Source organism: Pelophylax lessonae, assembly GCF_965119305.1.
Source record: "Pelophylax lessonae genome assembly, chromosome: 1".
NCBI lineage: Eukaryota > Metazoa > Chordata > Amphibia > Anura > Ranidae > Pelophylax > Pelophylax lessonae.
The window spans coordinates 4,532,942-4,555,863 of NC_138768.1; the positions used below are offsets into that span (position 1 = coordinate 4,532,942).

At 46.1% G+C, this 22,922-nt stretch overlaps 1 protein-coding gene across 1 annotated transcript in view; it reads left to right on the top strand.

Moving 5' to 3' along the window:
* The window catches only part of LOC309551104 (uncharacterized protein), a gene marked incomplete at both ends in the record, with an annotated part of 215,915 nt that overhangs the window by 105,140 nt on the left and 87,853 nt on the right, over positions 1-22,922 (top strand). The window contains 5 exons of the mRNA XM_082251550.1: positions 202-281; positions 1,602-1,680; positions 1,877-2,057; positions 4,193-4,326; positions 6,991-7,137. Of these exons, the coding sequence (XP_082107676.1) occupies positions 202-281; positions 1,602-1,680; positions 1,877-2,057; positions 4,193-4,326; positions 6,991-7,137 (621 nt within the window). The remainder of the gene's footprint in view (positions 1-201; positions 282-1,601; positions 1,681-1,876; positions 2,058-4,192; positions 4,327-6,990; positions 7,138-22,922) is intronic.

The following is a 22,922-nucleotide window of genomic DNA, read 5'->3' on the forward strand; positions in this document are numbered from 1 at the left end:
TACAATCAGGAAATTGGGGCACAGAAACAGCACCCAAAGATCTGACCTGTGCAATTACCTACAGTGTTTTCCTTTATGTGCACTGTGCAGGTGCAGTAAAAGCAAAAACTGCAATGATCTGGTCTGAGCGAGGCTTTACTTCCTAGGGAAGGTACAATTATCAGTAAATAACGCAATGATCTGACCACTCTTCTTCCACAGGATAACACTGGTTTCCACTTCTGTGGCGGTTCCCTCATCAACAGTCTCTGGGTTGTCACTGCTGCCCACTGTGGAGTCACGTGAGTCTTATGTGATTATATTCTACTGCAAAGTCCACATTCACTGCACTGCTTCACTGGTAATCTGTCCATCTAGAGCCTCTGGTTTATAGACCGGATTCATCCTATATATAGAGCCATTTATCCAACTGTCCATCTAGAGCCTCTGGTTTATAGACCGGATACATCCTAAATATAGAGCCATTTATCCTACTCTCCACCCAGAGCCTCTGGTTTATAGTCTGGATTCATCCTAAATATAGAGCCATTTATCCAACTGTCCATCCAGAGCCCCTGTTTTTTTAAACCGGTTTCATCTGAAATATAGAGCGAGTTATCCTACTGTCTATCGAGAGCCTCTGGTTTATAGACAGGATTCATCTTATATATGGAGCCATTTATCCAACTAAATATAAAATGTAAAATTATAAATAACTGCGCTGAGCACTAAAAAGTATAAGCAGCTGCTGTAGTGGGAAAACACTATAGATATAAATAGCAAACAGAAAGCTGCGCTATAACTGATAATAACTGTATCACATTGACAGATAACAGATAAACAATGATTCATAAAAATAGTTTATAAAAATGTCGAGACATATGGCACAGCCTGTGCCTAAAAGTTCAAATAAGATAGTCCAAAATATAGAAGATTCAAAAGTGCAATGAAGAGCCATTTATCCAACTGTCCATCCAGAGCCTCTGGTTTATAGACTGGATACATCCTACATTTATAGCCAGTTATCCCACAGTCCAGCCAGACCCTCTGGTTTATAGACCAGATACATCCCAAATATAGGACCATGTATCCAACTGTTCATCCAGAGTCTCTGGTTTATAGATCGGATACATCCTAAATATAGAGCCATTTATCCAACTGTCCATATGGAGCCTCTGGTTTATAGACCAGATACATCCCAAACATACAGCCATGTGTCCCCTGTCTGTTCATGCAGTTGGTTTTTGGCACAAATACAACTTACATACAGCTTCTAGTTCATGGCAGTCCATGGCATGTATAGCATGGCTTCTATAAAGTTGGGCTTTTTGGGAAATGAGACCGGATAACCAGACAGATGATGGTGGTGGAGCCTGAAAGTACCACAATGAATACCCTTTTGTAATAGAAAGGCAATGTCAGCAGTTACCATGGGTGTGTATATGTCAGTAAAGGTTTCTGCAGTCAATGTATGAATTCAAAAATATTTTCAATTTTCAGTTATAAATTTCGAAAGTGCTGGGAAGGGTTCTGGTCTATGAAAAATTCTGAGATTATAAATTAGAGCTGACATCTGATATCAGCCTTATGGCAACTAATGACCATTATTCTCTTCCATCCAGAACTTCCCACCGTGTGGTCCTGGGTGCATTCGACCGCTCCGTATCAACTGAGGCCACCCAGAGAATTAATGTTGGCAGAGTAAGTTTTTTTAAAATAAATAAATAAATAATAACTGCTCTACTTTTATTTTTGTCCTTAAAGTCAGGCGTGTACTATAAGGGATCACATGGGCAATAAAAAAAACCACAGGGTCTGTGTATGAAGATTGTTTGGAATTATCTGGTTGGATTCACCTACATTTCCAGGAAGTTGATTCTAACATAACTTTTCTCAGGCCTTCAGACATCCCAGTTACAGCTCCTTTACCACCGCCAATGACATCACCCTGATCAAGCTGGCCACTCCCGCCACCTTCACCAACCGCATTTCCCCCGTGTGTCTGGCTGCTACCGCTGATGTCTTCAATGGAGGAGAGAGATGCGTCACCACCGGATGGGGATACGTCAGTGCCTCCAGTAAGTGAATTAGATTTTGTTTTAAAAAAAAACATAATGCATTGCAATACATCCATGCACTGTAAACACCTGGTGATCCTTCTAATGTCCTACTTTCGGTTCCATGCTGACCATGCTAAGCTTTGCACAGTGTGCCTGTAGTTCGATGCTCAACCTGTGACATCAGAAGCTGACAGGTCTTCTGCCCAGCCCTACTCAGGATGGATTGGCAGTGTCTCCTGGTAGAAGTCATGCTGTCCAAGCAGCTGAAGTTTGTGTGTAAGCAGAGGGGGTGGACAATCAGTAGCCAATCACAGCCTATTCAAAGTCAATCGCCGGATCTTTCAGTTGTAACCCCCCACCCAGTAGAATAATGCTGAGAAGAAATTGTTTGTGGCCAAGTGACCACTGTATAGTACCTGATATTTCAGGCGCTTGGCAGTTTTTTTTTTGCTTTCATCCATTGCCTGTCTTCTAGAGTGTCATCATATGCATCCACCAAATCATTTATTGTGGTGGTGATTTCCCCCATAGAGTTCTCTATGTGGTTCACTCTGTCTCCTAATGAGTTAATTTCCGAGGAGAATTTGTTGGTTAAGATAGTAAAATCATTGCGCAGGGAGTTTTGTAGTGATAATAGGATGTCCTTTAATAAGGTGTCCATCACCGGTTGATTCAATGTGGGAAAGGAGGCTGAAACGACACCCCAAGTATGAAAGGGGTTACAGTCGTCTAGGATAATCCGCTCCCGAACACCAGGACAGCTATCGACCACTCCAATCCGCCATACATGAAGCCCATCAATAATTTCCCCCCTAGTACGAGACAAGGCTCTGTAGTGAGGTTTGATCAAGAGTAACTCTCTTCTCCTTTATTGAAAGAAACACAGCATTTATATATACTTTTAGAATACCACATGAACAATGACTGTATAATTACCTCCCTTAGTAGACAGCCAGGTGAGCTCATTAACATGCTTATCAATAGTCTCAGACCCAATTAACATACTGTCCTATTTTAGACAAAAGCACTTAGTTAATCAGTAGACATTCTTTAGGAGGGGCTGCTGGAGACAACCCCCCCCCCCCTCTCTGCAGCAAATACACATTGATTAGCAGACATGGTGTCTCTCATAGTTCCTGGACGCCCAAATTAGGAGTTGCACTTCCTGTGCCTTACAGTGTATAGGAATAAGATAGATCCCCATATTTCCTGAGAGATATTGGTAATGCATATACTGTCCCATTTGAAATAGTCCAAACCATATTCTCAGTGTACACCACCCTCCCGGTCACCCTGCATCCATTAAAGATGCAGGGTGACTTAAACATAAGAAAGCCACACAAGGCTGGACATGGTGTCTCCCAACCTCTTTAAAGGAATTTGGGGTCCACAACCCCAATGCCCAAAGTGACTCCTGTCACAGAGGCTATGGAGGATCTGTGTGGAGTAGGCCAAAGGGCCTCTTGTATTTCATTGTTCTCCTCAGTGTTGTCATCAAGACGCATTCTGGTTTTCGCAGGGCTGGCACACAGCTGGCTGGGTGAAGAGGGTGATTCAGGAGAGAGGTTCTCTCCCTGGGCTCCTTCATCTCCTGATTGGTCATCTGGCAGATCTATGTGTGAGCCTTGTGGATGAGAGGAGGAGGCAGGGACCGGAGCAGCGGCGCTATCTTGATGGCTGCCTCGTGCGGGCTAGAGGAAGAAATCTGTCAGTTTTGAGGGCGCCTGTCCTCCTTATGTTTCCTGGACATGGCAGCGGGCTGGCAGCAGTGGTTAGGCAGGTGCGGCTATGTGTCAGGTGTCAGTTGGGTCCCCCGTTCGCCGATACTAGCCGAGTATGCTCCGGAGTTCAGCCATTATGCATCCATTCAGTGCGCACGCCAGGCAACGCCGCCTTGGCAGTTTTTTTGACACATTGTAATGGCATTTTAAATAATGTGGAGTGTATATTATGTGATAGCCTGCGTGTTTTTTTTGTAGAATTCACAAGCTTTCATTTTGACCTTTTTTTGCATATAAATAAGTCTAATAATGACCATTCTCTGCTCCTCAGTGCAAAGAATTAATAAGGCCAGGAATTGTAGAAGTTAGATGTGATGATAATGCTGTTATATATTTTAAACATTTTTGCATTTTCCCTTTTCTCTCTTTCAGCACAAACCACCCCATCTAAGCTCCAGCAGGCATCTCTTCCTCTCCTGACCACCGCCAACTGCCAGAGCTACTGGGGATCCAGAATCCAGGCCACCATGATCTGCGCTGGTGCCTCCGGTGTTTCCTCCTGCATGGTACGATGATATTTGGATTTCTATTAGTTCAGCTGGAGAACCAAAATCCATACCGAATGATTCCAAGGCTCCTTAGAGCAGTTTCGGGTAGCTCTACAAATAAACGAAGAGCTGACCCCTGAAAGGGCCTCGCTGGTAGTCCCAAGGTTCTTTCCCCAAACTAGTGTATCAGCAGCCAGGCACACAGCTTCAATCACTCTTTTGGTTCAATGAATAGTCTAGGGCAGTGATGGCGAACCTTGGCATCCCAGATGTTTTGGAACTAAATTTCCCATGATGCTCAACTACACTGCATATAGTTCCAAAGCATCAGGGTGCCAAGGTTCACCATCATTGGTCTAGGGGTATCCTCTTTAAACCGTTATTATTAGTTGAACTTGGACAGGGTGTAGGGAAGCAGAATGCAGAAACCCAATGAGACTTTTCACTTTCCTAAAGCTTCTTAGAAGGGTCATTGCAGCAGTAATGAAGGAACTGAGCTACACTTGATCTTAGCCAAATGGCCGACTACACTAGAACACCATAAGAATTGTCCAGACTTGAGCATAATCTGGCACTGAGGCATAAGAGATAGTAGCAACTCTCACTAGGCAGCAGCAGTCACTAGGATCGTACGCACAGTTCTGTACTCACAAATGTCCCTGGATACTTGGGATGCCTCCTTCCAATATCAGTCAGACATTTCCCCCATGATCTCACCGATCAAATCCTCAGTGAAATCCATCAATCACTTTAGAATAGGCCCCATAGAGCTAACAAAGCTGGAACCTCAATGAGCACTAGAACAGCCCCCCTCGGTCTAGCCAAGCTGGGACCTCAATGTGCACTAGAACAGTCCCCCCCCCCCCCCGGTCTAGCCAAGCTAAGACCTTGATGAGCAAATACAAAAGTGCAGCTGAACGGCCCAGAAGGGCAGCAGCCCTTCAGGCTGGGAATTTCTCCTTCTGGAAAAAAACCCTTGTTTCAGGCCTTTAACTGTTTATGCAGTCCCCCAGCCACCTATTGGGCACCCTCCACCAGGGATTGGCTGGGACCACATGAATATTTAGGCTGTTGATTTGATTCCCCCAACCCACAACATTCCAGAATCCTCCAGAAGGCAGGGGGAAGCAACCAAACCCACAATCAGGGAAAACCAAAGCAGCCCAAAGTAATCACAAGCTGTGTCACTGATTACAGGGGGGCCAAGAGAATTAAATTTACCTAAAGGCAGCTTATCTAGGAGGGGGCTACATTAGTATACATTATTACTTCTCATGGACATTAATGGGGAGATATAATGGCTTTTGTACAATTTTGTTTTATATTGTTTTTACATTTTATTTAGTCTAATACCAGAAAGTCTAGATCCATCTAAGGACATGGCACAGGACTACTGAGTGATGAGGGTGGAGCTTAGCTCTAGGGGGTGGGGTACAGATCAGCGCCCTCCTTATATATAGCATCCAAGGGCTCTCTAGGCAGAGGAGTGGATTTTATGTGTTACCAAGGTACTGGCTGACTCTAAAGGTGACATCTTCGACAGAGGCGTAACTAGAACCTTCAGGGCCCTGGTGCAAGAAACCATGAAGGGCCCCCCATTCCCCTGGTCAGGGCCCTTTCCTTCAAGCCTGGGGCTCTTCCCACTGATCCTGGGGCCCTTTACTCTTGTTTACGGTCACACAGCAGGACCCTTTCACAAGTTCTGCAGTGGGCCCCCTTCCTGCAAACTTGGGGCCTTCCCACGGTGGTGGAATGCCAGAGCCGGTCGCAAGTTTGACCTTTGCGATCCTGGAAGTTCACCCACTGGTGTCAGTCGTTTTTTTTTTTTGGTATTTTAATTGTATTATTTTTTATCATTTTATTTTATTTTTTTACAATGTGACTGACTATGACTCTGTCCATTCAGAAAAGGAAGGAGCTGGTAAATTACATATTTACCGACCCCTTCCTGGTTCTCTATTGTGACACATCCCCTGCAGCAGCCGGCAGGAGAGGGGAGGGAGCACAGTGGGGGGGGGGGGCAGGGGAGCACGCAGGGGCCCAGAGACAGCAGAACACAAGTGGACTGGATAGGAGGAGTGGCGGGGGGAGCATACAGAGGAACCAATCTCCTCCAGTTTCCTCCTGCAGCTCCAGGAGGAAAAAGGAGGACAGTGATTTCTCTACATGCTGCCCCCCCCCCACCCCCTCCTATCCAGGTGTACAGGGGAGCTGCACAGGCCCTCTGGAGCATGGGGCCCGGTTGCAACTGCACCCCCTGTAGTTACGCCCCAGATCTTCTCCTTTTTGAAGGCCATCTCCATTTAGAACCTTCTTCTTCTATTGTAACAGCACTGTATAATTATAAGAAATTTTTAAAATTCCAATTTACGTAAAGAATTAGGAAACATTTCTAAAAACCTCTTTTATTCAGCTGGGATCGGGACATTCTCCGAAGAACTTTTGAGTTCCTCAGTTGGAAGCACCATACTTTTTTCTGCTTCCATATACGATCCCAGCACCCACAGTCACTGCTGGGTCCATTATTATTCAGTGTCCTTGTCATACTCAGCAACAGCTGTCAGCAGATGGAACTATTTCATGTTTGGGGGCACAAAGCTCAGACCAACAAATGTTCTTTAAAGTGAAACGTTCGTTGTGTTGGAAGGAACTCTCCTGTGACGTCTCCTCTTTTCTTTTCAGGGTGACTCTGGTGGACCCCTTGTGTGCCAGAGGAACGGAGCCTGGACCCTGGCCGGTATTGTGTCCTGGGGCAGCTCTTCCTGCTCTACATCTACCCCCGCCGTCTACGCCCGCGTCACCGCCCTCAGATCCTGGGTGGACCAGACTGTTGCCGCTAACTAAATACCATCCAATGTCCTTCTGATACTCAATAAAGTAACTTTGTGACTGTTAATTTGTTGTGGATTAATTTGTTTAAATATATTGTTTGTTCTCATAGTAGACACTTTTTTTTTTTTAATGTCTTCATTTTTTTAAGGAAAAGGAACAAATGAGTTACAATTCAAACTGATCATACAATAATGAAGTCTGTAAACTTTAGTCGAATTCTCTAAACAAAAAGTTTATGCTGAACTTAAGACGTCCTAAAAATTGGAGCTTTTCCCGGCTCCCCCTGACTGCTGTGAGTCTTTATTTTCTCCTTTAACCACTTCAGCTCTGGAAGGTTTTACCCCCTTAATGACCAGGCCATGTTTTGCGATGCAGCACTGCGTTATTTTAACTGACTGTTCCGTGGTCGTGCGACGCTGTACCCAAATAAAATGATGTATCTTTTTTTTCCTCACAAATAGAGCTTTCTTTTGGTGGCATTTGGTCATCTCTGCAGTTTTTTATTTGTTGCGCTTTAATCAAATGTAGCGCCCTCCTAGGTACATAGTTAGTGAGGTTGAAAAAAAGACACCAGTCCATCCAGTTCCACCTATGATGTGTATATGTGTTTGCTGTTAACCGTACATTGTATACCCCCTGTATGTTGTACATTGTATACCCCTGTATGTTGTACATTGTATACCCCTGTATGTTGTACATTGTATACCCCCTGTATGTTGTACATTGTATACCCCTGTATGTTGTACATTGTATACCCCTGTATGTTGTACATTGTATACCCCCTGTATGTTGTACATTGTATACCCCTGTATGTTGTACATTGTATATCCCTGTATGTTATACATTGTATACCCCTGTATGTTGTACATTGCATACCCCCTGTATGTTTTACATTGTATACCCCCTGTATGTTGTACATTGTATACCCCTGTATGTTGTACATTGTATACCCCCTGTATGTTGTACATTGTATACCCCTGTATGTTGTACATTGTATACCCCTGTATGTTGTACATTGTATACCGCTGTATGTTGTACATTGTATACCGCTGTATGTTGTACATTGTATACCCCTGTATGTTGTACATTGTATACCCCTGTACGTTGTACATTGTATACCCCTGTATGTTGTACATTGTATACCCCTGTATGTTGTACATTGTATATCCCTGTATGTTGTACATTGTATACCCCTGTATGTTGTACATTGTATACCCCTGTATGTTGTACATTGTATAGTCCTGTATGTTGTACATTGTATACCCCTGTATGTTGTACATTGTATACCCCTGTATGTTGTACATTGTATAGTCCTGTATGTTGTACATTGTATACCCCTGTATGTTGTACATTGTATACTCCTGTATGTTGTGGTCTTTAAGGTGCCCATCTAATAGTTTTTTGAAACTATCAATGCTCCCTGCTGATACCACTGCTTGTGGAAGAGAATTCCACATCCTTACTGCTCTGACAATGAAGAACCGCTTACGTATTTTAAGGTTAAACCGTTTTTCCTCTAGTTTTAGTGAGTGGCCACGTGTCTTATTGTATTCCCTTTCTCTGAATAGTTTGTTCCTTATGCTAGGGTCGCCAGTACAGTATTTGTACATTGATATCATATCCCCCCTCAATCGTCTCTTCTCCAGAGAGAATAAGTTCAGTGCTTGTAGTCTTTCCTCATAGCTGATGTCCTCCATTCCCCTAATTATTTTTGTTGCCCTTCTCTGGACTCTCTCCAGTTCCAGCACATCCTTCCTGAGGACCGGTGCCCAGAACTGGACAGCATACTCCAGATGTGGCCGGACCAGAGTCTTGTAGAGTGGGAGAATAATCTCTTTAATTCTGGAGTGAATCCCCTTTTTTATACATCCCAGTATTCTGTTGGCTTTGCTTGCAGCGGCTTGGCATTGCATGCCACTGCCAAGCCTATTGTCTACCAGTACCCCCAAGTCTTTTTCCATCCTAGACTCACCCAGAGGTTCCCCCCCTAGTGAGTAGCTTGCTTTCATGTTTCTGACGCCCGAGTGCATTACTTTACATTTCACAACATTAAACCTCATCTGCCATGTAGTTGCCCACCCCATTATTGTGTTCAGGTCCGCTTGTAAGGTTTCCACATCCTGCCCAGAAGATATTGGCATGCTTAGTTTAGTATCATCCGCAAATACTGAGATTGTACTAGATATCCCCTCCTCCAGATCATTTATGAATAAATTAAACAGGATTGGTCCCAGGACAGAACCCTGGGGGACCCCACTTTCCACACCCGCCCAATCCGAGTACTCCCCATTAATCACCACCCTCTGGACTCTCCCCTGGAGCCAGTTCTCTATCCAGGTACTCACCTTATGGTCCATACCTACCTTCCTTAGTTTGTACAGTAAGCGTTTGTGGGGAACGGTGTCAAAGACCTTTGCAAAGTCCAGATACACCACATCCACAGGCTTACCTTTATCTAGGTTGCAGCTCACTTCATCATAGAAGGTTAATAGATTGGTTTGGCAAGAACGATTTTTCATGAATCCATGCTGATTACTACTAATAATACAGTTTTCATTACTAAAGTCTTGTATGTGGTCCCTTAACATCCCCTCCAAAATCTTGCAGACTACTGATGTTAGGCTAACCGGCCTGTAGTTACCCGGGATATATCTCGGCCCTTTTTTAAATATTGGTACCACGTTGGCTTTTTTCCAATCAGCTGGCACCATACCCGTCTGTAAACTATCCTTAAAGATCAAGAATAATGGTCTGGCAATCACCTGGCTGAGCTCTTTAAGAACCCTCGGGTGCAAGCCATCTGGTCCCGGTGATTTATTTATGTTAAGTTTCTCTAGTTTAGCTCTAAGTCTATCTTCTGTTAGCCATGGGGGTACTTCCTGAGGTGTATTATTTAGTTTAGCATTACAAGCTGGGTTAGTGTAGGCCCCCGATTCTAGGAAAACACACTTGGTGGTTCTTTCTGCTTATCAGGGGAGCCTGATCTGTTAGGTTTGCTGTTACATGTTTCCAGGTGTGATTCACTGGGTCTGAGGGAGTCTCCCCACTGTATCCAATGAGGGAGCTCGTTGGACAGTGGAGCAAACCCAGCCAGTTACACATCAGGTTTTATGGCAGTCCCAGTGGGAGGGCATTCCTGCAATGCATCCTGGGATTAGCCATAAATAGTGATGGGACATGTGACAGGGTGTCTTTTGGCCAGAGCAAAGTCCCAGGAGGAGGTGGATGGCTGTTTCTCCTCCTGCAGATGTGAGGAAGGTGGTTCAGGCAGTCGGCCTTTTGAATCAGGTGTGGAGCTGAGCTGCAGAGGATCCAGTGTGCTGACCAGTGAAGCTGTTGGGCAGAAGACTTTAGAAAAAACAGTATCGTGAGTACCTAGGGATCTGCTCAAGGGTCTGCCTAGGAGAGGAGACCACTCCAGAGAGAAGTCAGGGGATCAAGGAGCCAGCTAACACAGTGTAACCATAAAGGGGGTGCCGTGTAGTTATCTCTGAAAATTAGGGACAAAGGGGGTGCCAGGAAGGGCCCTGAAGTTGTTCAGCAGTACAGTCTACCTCAGAGTACAGCTTACCTTAGGACACAGTCTACCTCAGAGTACAGCTTACCTTAGGACACAGTCTACCTCAGAGTACAGCTTACCTTAGGACACAGTCTACCTCAGAGTACAGCTTACCTTAGGGCACAGTCTACCTCAGAGTACAGCTTACCTTAGGACACAGTCTACATCAGAGTACAGCTTACCTTAGGACACAGTCTACCTTAGCAGTACAGCTTACCTTAGTGTAGTATATTAACACAAATGCATGGATGAACAACTAGAAATTTAAACTATAAACTCCTGACTATACACATAGTCCTTAAGGTAGGCCGGTGGATTAGTTGCTCGTTTTTCTCTTGGCCATTCCGATGTGGATGGTTGTGGATTGAAGTCTGGATCACTGGCAGTATCATCACTACTCTTTGCCTGTTCGCCATCTTCCGATACTTAACCTTCTGACTCAATAAATTTCTTCACAAATGAGAAATTACGCACTTTTGTGTGTCCATCTAAATCCTCTAAAACCACTTGAGTACCTCTTTTCTCCTTTACAACATAAGGCTCAGGTTCAAAGGACGGAGCCAGTTTGTTAAACCGATCATTTTGAAGCAACACCTTATCACCCTGTCGAAGGCCACTAGGTTGACAATGGCGGCGGTGGTTTACATACTGTTCAGCCCGGATCTTCCTTTCCTCATCAATATGCCGAAAAGGTTTCTGACTCGTAGGAGGACCCCCAATGTCTGGCAATTTTGTCCTGAATTTGCGACCACAAAGAAGTTCCGCAGGACTAACTCCAGTGACAGTATGCGGAGTTGTGCGATAAGCCAAAAGAAAACGCCACAGTTCCTTTTTCCAGTCTCTTCTCTCTAAATGAGCAATCCGCAAAGCTTTCAGCAAGGTTCGATTCTGGCGTTCCACTTCCCCGTTAGCCTGTGGCCAGTATGGAGTTGTACGATGATGTTCAATAGCATTTGATTTCAGATAGTCCTGAAATTCCTGAGAAGTAAATTGGGCACCATTATCACTCACAATCCGTTTAGGCAACCCATGAGACGCAAAAATGCTCTCCAACCCCTCAATTACAGTTGATGATGTAGCTTTAGTGAGAACTACCACCTCTTGCCACCTTGAATAATAGTCCACAACAACTAAAAGATGGTGTCCAGATGGAATGTCACACAGATCAATGGCTAAATCTTCCCATGGTCCCTCAGGTAGAACAGTGTGAGTTACTGGTTCTGGTTTAGGTTTGCTGCCCACCAACTGACATGCTCGACATGAAGAAACCAAACGTTCCACATCCTTGTCAATTCCTGGCCACCAGACTTTCTCACGTAATCTTTGTTTGGTGCGTACAATGCCTTGATGGCCCTCATGGGCTAAATGTAATGTACGTTTCCGTAAGTCTCTAGGCATCACAATACGATTGCCACGTAAAACTAGTTGTCCAGCAATACTCAGCTCATGTTTGATTCTGTGATAACTTGGGTCACAATCCACCCAAACCCCTTGTCTTACACATTTTCTCAATCGAGCAATGTCCGGATCCACAGATGACAATTCTTCAACCTCCCGTGGTGTCAATGCCTGAGGCATGGCGTTAGTAGCCACAAAACGAATGTACTCTTCTGCTAGGTTATGAACAGGTGCAGAAGACTGAGGCAATCTGGAAAGTGCATCTGCCGCATTAGTCGGTTCAGGTCTGTACCGCACTGTAAATCGGTACGGTAACAATCTGAGAACCCATCTTTCAATTCTGGCGGATAGTTTTGAGCGTGGCGAATATATCACTTCCAGAGGCTTGTGGTCTGTGATGATTTCAAAATCAAGGCCGTAGAGATAGGTGTAAAACCTTTCACATCCCCAAACAACAGCCAAAGCTTCTTTCTCGGTCTGAGAATAACGTCTCTCTACATCAGTGAGGGATCTGCTTGCATACTGAATAGGCCTGTAATCGCCTGTGCATTGTCTCTGAACCAAGATGGCACCTAACCCCACAGGGCTAGCATTGACAATAACTTGGGTGTGTGCAGTAGGATTGAAATAAGCCAAAGTTGTGGCGCAAGTCAGCCGTCTCTTAAGTTCATCAAATGCACCTTGTTCCAAAAGGCCCCACTTCCAAGGGACTGCTTTGCGAGTTAACAACCTCAGAGGTTCACTGACAGTCGCCATATCTGGAATAAACTTGGCACAGTAATTCACTAGCCCAAGAAAACTGCGTACTTCTGCAGGGTTTTCAGGATTTCTGGCATCAGACACAGCTTTAATTTTACAGTCCTCCGGACCAATGCCCCTGTCAGACAGCACATGGCCCATAAAAGTCATTTTATTCATTTGAAATGTGCACTTCTTCTCATTTAATGTTAACCCTTTCTCCTTCAAGCGATTTAGCACTGCACGGAGACGTTCATTGTGCTCCTGTGTGTTTGTTCCCCACACAATTATATCATCAGAAATGTTATGCGTGCCTTCACAACCATGTAGCACTTGCTGAATCACATGTTGATAGGCCTCCGGTGCTGACGATACGCCAAACATCAACCTCTTGTATCTAAAAAGACCTTTATGGCTTGCAAATGTAGTGATGACTCTAGGTGCTGGGGTCAATTCAATCTGATGATAACCCCATTTCAAATCCAGTTTACTGAAGACACTTGCCCCATTCATTGCATGTAGAACATCTTCAATAGTGGGAATTGGATGTCTCTCTCTCTGCACAGCTTGGTTAGCACATCTCATGTCCACACAAATCCGAATATCTGTGCCCTTTGGTACAACAACTAACGGCGATACCCACGGAGTGGGTCCTTCCACAGGTTCAATAATGTCAAGGTCTAGCAGCTCTGCCAGTTTGTGCTCAACAGGTGATCTCAGGCTATAAGGAAGTCTGCGTACCGGCTGTGCAATAGGCTTTACATGTGGATCAATGTGAAGCTCCAACTGAAAATCCTTTAATTTTCCAAACCCAGAGAAGCAATCTTTAAATTCCTCTTTCAATGCAGAAATAGCAGGAGACAGCATATTCACTCTTGCGCTGCCTACATCACGGCCAATCTTTAACACCCCTAGTGCCATTGCGGTTTGACGACCAAGCAGAGGCGACCCTGTGCCATCTACAACATAGAATTCGGTCTGCAATGGAGGACCAGTCTCATGTGTTTGAACAGAGGTATAAAATTTGCCTTTAAGTTGTAGTGGTGTACTGGAGCCATAAGTATAAATCTGTTTAGTGGTGTTACACAATTTAAGGTGATTTTCTCTGCCATTAAGACTGTGCCAAGAAGCCAAGTCCATAACATTGCATGTAGCTCCAGAGTCAATCAACACTGACACATCTGTATTTCCAATCTTAATGGTTAATGTCCCAGCTTGCAGAGAACACAGGGAGAATATAAATTCACAGCACTCTCTTTATCCTCAGCTATAACATTTACTTGTGCTGATGGTCCTTTGGTTTTGTTATCTCTGGTTGTACTTCTACACACAGCTGCAAAATGACCTGTCTTTCCACAAGCAAAGCACATTTTATTCTGTACCACAGTGCAGTCCTGACTTGTGTGTCCCTCTCTGCCACATTTACTGCAGGTTATATGTAAAGTCCTCTTTGGAAAACTCTCTTTCCTACTCCAGATATTCCTATTATTATAGGTAGGTTTGGAGACTGTATTGACAGATGCAGTGTCCTTGGTTTCAATATGCAGAGCCTGGAGCTCAGACAGTTCAATGGCTCTTGCAATCTCCTGCAGACTAGTAAGTGTGAGACTAGGTTCTCTCAATAATCTCCTCCTGAGGTGCACAGATGTGCATTTCTCTATGACCTGATCTCTGATTATCTCCTCAGTTACAGTCCCAAAATCACAAGACTTTGCCAGATATTTCAGCCTAGTCACATAACTGTCTGTGGTTTCTCCCGGTTCTTGCACAGCCTGTCTAAACTTATATCTTTCATAGGGAATATTTTTCTTTGGCTCAAAGTACTCACTCAGTCTATTCATAGCTGTCTCATAGTCTGAATCTTCCCCTGTTGCTCCCAGGGTTTCAAAAATGTCCTGAACTTGAGGTCCAGCTAGATGCAGCAGCATGGCTCTCTTCTGAGCAGGTGCAGTCACTCCTGTGGCTATAACATAGAGCTGAAATCCCTTCTTCCACTTGTCCCAGCGCTGTGAGAGACTAGTGTGGTCTCCAGAAACATCAAACGGTCCGATAGCCGGTAAATCCAGAAAACTAGCCATCCTCGTCGCCAAAATGTAGTATATTAACACAGACAGGCTGTACAGGTTGCTTCTTTATTCACTGAACATCACGCATGCAACTAAACTTCAGCCACACCCAGCTCCCAGACATATACATAATTGTAACATTTTGCAGACAGCAACTTAACCCGTTGCTTACCATACTACACTTAGGACACAGTCTACCTCAGCAGTACAGCTTACCTTAGGACACAGTCTACCTCAGAGTACAGCTTACCTTAGGACACAGTCTACCTCAGCAGTACAGCTTACCTTAGGACACAGTCTACCTCAGAGTACAGCTTACCTTAGGACACAGTTTACCTCAGGAAGCTCAACTAATTCCTTTCACAGCCAAGGGCAAAGTGAAGCAGCGGCCTAGCCGTGACCAGCTCTATTCAGCGTAACTCAGCGTTAATCAACGCCATTCAGCTTCATTCAAGTCCTCCCAGCCTATTGTGCACAGTTCTTTTAAGTTGGAGTATCCCACTCATTCCCTTCTCCTATCCAAGTTCCAAATAAAACATAAAAACCAAAGATACTGGACTGCTTCTTGACTGAGGTAAAACACTTGGAAAATGCCAGACTGTTCTGTTGTTGCTATGGGTAACCCAGGAGAACCCATAACCAGCAGCTCCCAAGGGAGTAGTGCTACACAATAAAAGAGCGACAAATCTGAAAAAAATCAAAACAATATTTTTTACTTTCTGCTATAAAACACATCCAATAAGAAAAAATCTTCATCAATTGAGGACCTTATGTTTTCTGCTACATGTTTTTGGTAAAGAAAAAAAATCCTAATAAGTTTATATTGATGGGTTTGCAAAAAAGTTATACCCTCTACAAACTATGTGTATACTGGTAATGGCGGCGATCAGCGACCTATAGCGGGACTGCGGACAAATCAGACACGGGGTGACACTTTTGATATTTTTTTGGGGACCAGTGACACCAATACAGTGATCAATGCTAAAACATATGCACTGTCACTGTACTAAAGACACTGGCTGGGAAGGGGTTAACATCAGGGGCGAACAAAGGGTTAAATGTGTCCCTAGGGGGTGCTTGCTAACTGTGGGGGAGGTGCTTGTACTGTGAGAAGGCAGAGATACATGTTCCTGCTTAGCAGGAACACAGGATCTCTAGAATTCCCTACCAACAGAATGGCCATTTGCCTCTGTCGGGAATGATCGGCGAGTCTTGGCAGAAATCGGATCTTCCGGACCTGCTGATTGGCTTCCACTGTGTCCAATTACAACGGGGAGCGGGTTGCCGGCGGACCAGGACCTAGAAGTGCAGAATGATGTACCTGTACCTGATTCTGGGTGAAGGAGCCGCCTCCACGCAGTAAATGTATGTATCTCACTAAAGTGAGTACACCCCTAAGTGGAAATGTCCAAATTGGGCCCAAAGTGTCAATATTTTGTGTGGCCACCATTATTTTCCAGCACCACCTTAACCCTCTTGGGCATGACGTTCACCAGAGCTTCACCGGTTGCCACTGGAGTCCTCTTGTGTTCCTCCATGATGACATCACAGAGCTTGTGGATGTTAGAGGCCTTGCGCTCCTCCACCCTCCGTTTGAGGATGCCCCACAGATGCTCAATAGGGTTTAGGTCTGGAGACATGCTTGGCCAGTCCATCACCTTTACCCTCAGCCTCTTTAGCAAGGCAGGGGTCACATTGGAGGTGTTTGGGGTCGTTATGTTGGAATACTGCCCTGCGGCCCAGTCTCTGAAGGGAGGGGATCATACTTTGCTTCAGGGCATTAAAAATGCTTGGCTGAGCCACGTTTATCACAACTCAGCAACTCCCCCTTATGCTACAAAGGCACTGCCACCATAGTATACAGTACGGCAGCGGCAGCTGAGGGTTAACATCAACTTAACAGGGGGGCCGGGCCGGTACAGGAGGACCGATTGTACTTGCTTATCAGCGGCCCTGGGTGGGTGACTTGCATGCATGGTGACAAGAGTAGGCGTCTGATAGGCAAGTGCAATTGCAAAAGCAGGTGAGTGGTGTGCAGGAACAGGGATATAAGCAATATAAGGGAGGAATGGAAATGAGGTACAGTGATGAGATCGGGACAAGAATTGGGGTCTGGTGAGGTGGTGGAGGGATGATCATGACCAGGTCGCAGGCTTGATACAGACAGTAAGCGACATATCCAGGGCTGGCCCAAGACATTGTGCTGCCTGGGTCCAAAAAAGAAAAAAAATCACGCCCACCAAAAGGCCCCCACATCCATTAATTTATATAAGTGTAACATTTATAAAATATTATGTATACTGTTACCTTCTTCCATAACTCACCACCAGACTAGTCCACAAAACACCCATGTCTGTCCTAAGTTACCCTGTCACTCCTGTGTCTGCCGCGGCCACTCTAGAAGATCCAGCCTGCCCTGAGTGACATGGAGTGCGCCGATGTCTGATGTCTGTCATTACGCACACCACGATTATGTGAGACGTTCCCAGGAGGAGACACTCCGCCTCCTCATACTACAGGCGGCACTACACTACAGGCGGTAGTATGAGAGAGCAGTGGCGGCTGGTGCTCAAAATTTTTGGGGGGGGTGCAAACAGAAAAATTAGTGACCAGCGTGCCCCCAATCAATGCAGAGTGCCACAGCATGCCCCCCAATCAATGCAGAATGCCACCGTGTGCCACCCAATCAATGCAGAGTGCCACAGCATGCCCCCCAATCAATGCAGAGTGCCAAAGCATTGTCCCCCAATCAATGCAGAATGCCACAGCATGCCCCCCAATCAATGCAGAATGCCACAGCGTGCCCCCCAATCAATGCAGAATGCCACAGCGTGCCCCCCGATCAATGCAGAGTGCCACAGTGTGCCCCCCAATCAATGCAGAGCGCCACAGCATGCCCCCAATCAATGCAGAGCACCACAGCATTGTCCCCAATCATTGCAGAGCGCCACAGCATTGTCCCCAATCATTGCAGAGCGCCACAGCATTGTCCCCAATCATCTCTTTCACTACCACATACTGTATATGGTGATGGGAGGGAGGGTGGTGTGAAAAGATGGTAGTAAGATTGAGGCCGGCAGGGGCAGCAAATGTGCAGCTGCAGCATTGAGAGCAAGGAGAGCAAAGTCTCCTGACTCCAGCCCCCTCATCATACCATACTGGGTTAATGTTCCTGCATGATATGTGATTTTTTACAATGTGACTGACTATGACTCTGTCCATTCAGAAAAGGAAGGAGCTGGTAAATTACATATTGACGGACCCCTTCCTGGTTCTCTATTGTGACACATCCTCTGCAGCAGCCGACAGGAGAGGGAAGGGAGCACGGGGGAGGGGGAGCACAGTAGAGGGGAGGGGGGCAAGGGAAGCACACAGGGGCCCAGAGACAGCAGAACACAAGTGAGCTGGATAGGAGGAGTGGCGGGGGCAGCATACAGAGGAACCAATCTCCTCCTGCAGCTACAGGAGGAAAAAGGGGGACAGCGATTCCTCTACATGCTGCCCCTGCCGCCCCTCCTATCCAGGTGTACAGAGGGGAGCCGCACGGGCCCCCTGGAGCATGGGGCCCGGTTGCAATTGCAACCCCTGCAACCCCTGTAGTTACGCCCCTGATATATTCTACATACACATATGATATTAGAAAGAAGGATTTTGTGAAATGCATTTATGTAGCACATGAAAAGTCCCAGTATATTCCTAACACATTCGGTCATTTTACTTTCACCATACCTGTCCTGCTGAGGTACAGGGCAAGTTTACAGCACAGATTTGTACATTGTGAAAGGCAGAACAAGAATGCAGTCTGCCATCTTCCTGTTATCTTCCTTAAGCCTTGAGTAGAGCTCTGATGATCAGGATTCAGGAACAAAAGCCTGGTGGAGACTAGTTATGGACATTCCTCTGCACATGGACCCAAGGGGCGTCTTATCTGAACAGTGGCAATGTCCAGGCTGCTCCCGGGGTGCTGCACTCCTCCTCCTCCCTCCCTCCTTCCCTCCCTCAGTCAGTCCTGTGACATCTCAGTGTCCAATCCGGTAGTTGTCACCACTGACATTTCCCTCTGCTCACTCCAGCCAGCTCATCTCCAGGTCAGGACTCAGAAATGGGGCCAAAATGCAGAGCTTCTCCAGGGCCAATGAGAGAGGAGGGGGTGTGGATTGGTGCGGATTGGTATGCCACTGAGAAGAACCACTAAACACAGACACAGTGAGTGACAGGGTTACCGTTGCACAGGCACACACACTGAATAAATAAACACACAGGAATTTAATGGGAAAGAAAGTTGAGATTCCGGGGGGGGGGTTGGGCAAGTGCCCATCCTTGCCCCCCCTTGCGGACGCCCATGCTGCTGACATATAACCCCAGTGTGGACCCTGTGAAACGTCTTCTCCGCGTCCACAGATAGGAGCAGAGAAGGAGTTCGACTGGATTCCGCCCTGTGGACGATATTTATCAAACGTCTAGTGGCGTCAGATGCCTGACGCCCTTTCGTGAATCCCGACTGATCGGGATGCACCAAGGACAGCAGCACATCAAGCAGTCGCTTGGCCAGAAGTTTGACATAAAGCTTCACATCTACGTTCAGTAGAGAAATGGGGCGAAAGTTGGAGGGCGTGGTGGGAGGTTTCCCAGGTTTGGGTAAGGTAACGATGTGTGCCTTAAGCATTTCTTTGGGGAAGGAGCCAGAAGTGGCTGCCTCTTGGAAAACTGATAGTAAATGAGGGGTCAGGCAGTTTGAAATATTCATTGGAAAGGCCATCCGGCCCGGGAAATTTGCCATTGGGAAGGGACTGAATTGCACGGTCTATTTCTCCCACAGTGAATGCTTCATTTAGGGATTGGCGTTGCGAGGGAGAAAGGGAGGGCAGGTTGAGTTTATATAGGAAATCTGCAATGTCGCGTTCTGAAGGTTGGGGGGTTGTCGGGTCTATGTTTAGGTTGTAGAGTGAGGCATAATAGTTGGCAAAGGAGTCGGCATTAGTTTGGGGGTTATAGCGTTTGGTCTGGGTTTTAGGGTGAATGATGAAGGGGATTTTAGTTTTGGATCTATGGGTTTGGAGCCTGTGAGCAAGTAGTTTACCCGCTCTGTTGTTATTAGCATAATAGTTCAATCTAAGTTTGGTCATGTAATCGTCATGCCGGGCACAGAGTAATTCTCTAAGGTCATGACGGAGGGGGGAAATTTTCCCCGCTAGGTGGTGTGAGGAAGCGTCTTGGTTTTGTTTGTCAAGATTACGGATCTCAGAGAGCAAGGAGTCTAGTTTAGCTGTGTAGGATTTCCGCATTTGGGTGCTATATTTGAGAATGATACCGCTAATAAAGGCTTTGTGAGAGTTCCATGGAGTTAAATGGATTTGTGTCTTCAGGGCTGTTAAGGCAAATAAATTCCTGCAAAAGGTTGGTTATCTCTCTTTGATTTTGGGGTTTTGGATCACCGCGTTGTTGCACACTCTAGCTGGTGCATAGGACACCCCCTCCCTCATTTGTAGAGTCACTGGTGCACGGTCTGACCAAGTGATATTATGAATGGAGGAGTCGGATGTTCTCTGCAGCAGCCCTTTCCTGACCAGGAAATGGTCCAGGCGAGAGTAAGAGTTGTGGCAAGGAGAGTGGTAAGTATACGATTGTTCAGAGGCATGAATGCAGTGCCATGCATCATGCAAGTCCTCCCCCCCTCCCAAAAAGATTGCCCAAAAAGGGAATGTCATATGGAGCCAGAATGTGGATCGGCAAAAACATAGTAAAGGGGACATTAGAGGTGGTGTGAGCAAGGACTGGAACAAGCAGGCAGAAGCATGCAGGTTGTTCGAGGACCATGGAGAGAAGTGGTTCCAGACGAAGGGATCACCGCGTTGTTGCACACTCTAGCTGGTACATAGGACACCCCCTCCCCTCCAATTGTAGAGTCACCAGCGCGTGGTTTGACCAAGTGATATTGTGAATGGAGGAGTCGGATGTTCTCTGCAGCAGCCCTTTGCTGACCAGGAAAAGGTCCAGGCGAGAGTAAGAGTTGTGACAAGGAGAGTGGTAAGTATACGATTGTTCAGAGGCATGAATGCAGTGCCATGCATCATGCAAGTCCTCCCCCCCTCCCAAAAAGATTGCCCAAAAAGAAGGAGCAAACCCCCATGGGGGAAGACATGTCAAGGCCTGGGTCCGCCCTCGTGTTAAAGTCACCACACATCAATAGGTTACCTGGACGTATCAGAGAAACTTTCTTTAGGAGTTTGCGCAAGAATTTTCTCTGGTACGTGTTAGGTGTATATACAGAAACCAATGTCATAGGCAAATTATTAACTGTACAGACAAGAATTAGATACCGGCCATCCGGATCGATGATGGAGTCTTGAAGTTCAAACGTGACAGAGTCATGAATGGCGATAAGGACACCTCTCTTTTTGCTCAGGCAGATGCTGGTGGGAAAGCTCAGGTGTGAACATTTAGGAGTAGCTTGGCTATGGAAGTGCTTCTCTTGGACCACGACAATGTCGGTCTTGTGTTGTTGAGTCATCTGCCAGAGAGAGCGTCTTTCGGCTGGGGGGTTAAGGCCCCTAGCGTTGATGGTCATAAACCTAATAGTCATGGGAGCGGTGCCAAACGATATGGGGTAGTAGAGGGAACGTCATATGGAGCCAGAATGTGGATCGGCAAAAACATAGTAAAGGGGACATCAGAGGTGGTGTGAGCAAGGACTGGAACAAGCAGGCAGAAGCATGCAGGTTGTTCGAGGACCATGGAGAGAAGTAGTTGCAGACGAAGGGACTATGTGGACAGTTAAATGCAGACCAAAAAAGAGTTAGTAGAACAGGTGGTGATGTGTGGGGTAAGTTTAAACCAGCGGCAATGAAAACTGTTGCTGTGGATGTGAAGAGTGAAACAATAAGAAACAAAACCCAATACAGTACCCGCAGACGCTCAGGGAACAGATCTTGCCGGAAAGTGTTGTGAGGGTTCCTTACCCCCAGATTTTTTCTTCGAGAACTTGCGGTGGGAGACCTTCTGCCAGTTGGACTGAAAGTGATTTGGCGGTGGGCGGGATGGTGCAGGTTGGACCCCCCGGTCGTCAGGAAGGATATTCCAGCAGTGGAGGAGATGAGGTGTGTGGCCCCATTGTGGGTGATATACAGTTTGGCTGGGTACTTCCAGCGGTAAATAATTTTGTAATTCCTCAGTGCTTTCGTGAGTGATGAGAGGTTGCGGTGGTGTTGTAGCGTAAATTGGGAGAAATCAGGGAGCACTTGGATGTTAGAAGCTTGTGCGGGTTTTTCAGCCGCGCGACGGAATGCATTTAGGATACTCTCTTTGACCTGGAAGAAGTGGATCCTCATGAGGACATCGCGAGGGAATTCTGATGGCAGAAAGGATGGCTTTGGGACTCTGTGGATGCGATCTATTGTGAGATCAGCAGATGATAGGGATGGTATGGCGGCCAAAAACAAATCCCTAACATAGTGAGGCAGCTGTTGCGGTAAGACAGTTTCTGGGATGCCTCTGATTTTTAGATTGTTCCGGCGGGAACGGTCTTCCAGGTCTGCTGTTTTGGCTTGGAGGGTGGTTAAGGCATCCTGGTGGGCATCGTGGGAGTCCACGAGGGAGTTGAAAGAGGTTGAGAAGTCACACATCTGGCTTTCTACTTTGTGTACTCTGTCCCCAATATCATGGATTTCAGTCCTGCATTGCTGGATGCAGAGAGTATTCTGTCCAGTTCTGGTCGCCAGTCCTCAGGAGGGATGTGTTGGAGCTGGAGAGAGTCCAGAGAAGGCCAACTAAACTAATTAGGGGATTGGAGGACCTTTATTATGAAGAGCGTCTGCAACCGCTTGATTTATTCTCCCTGGAGAAGAGACGCCTGAGAGGGGACATGATAGCAATTTACAAATATCTCAATGGTGATCTCGGCATAGAAAAAAAGCTATTCAGTCGCAAGGATTGCATGAGGACTCGAGGGCATACAATGCGATTAGAGGAGAAGCGTTTTAACCTCAGGCAACGTGGGGGGTTCTTTACTGTTAGGGCTACAA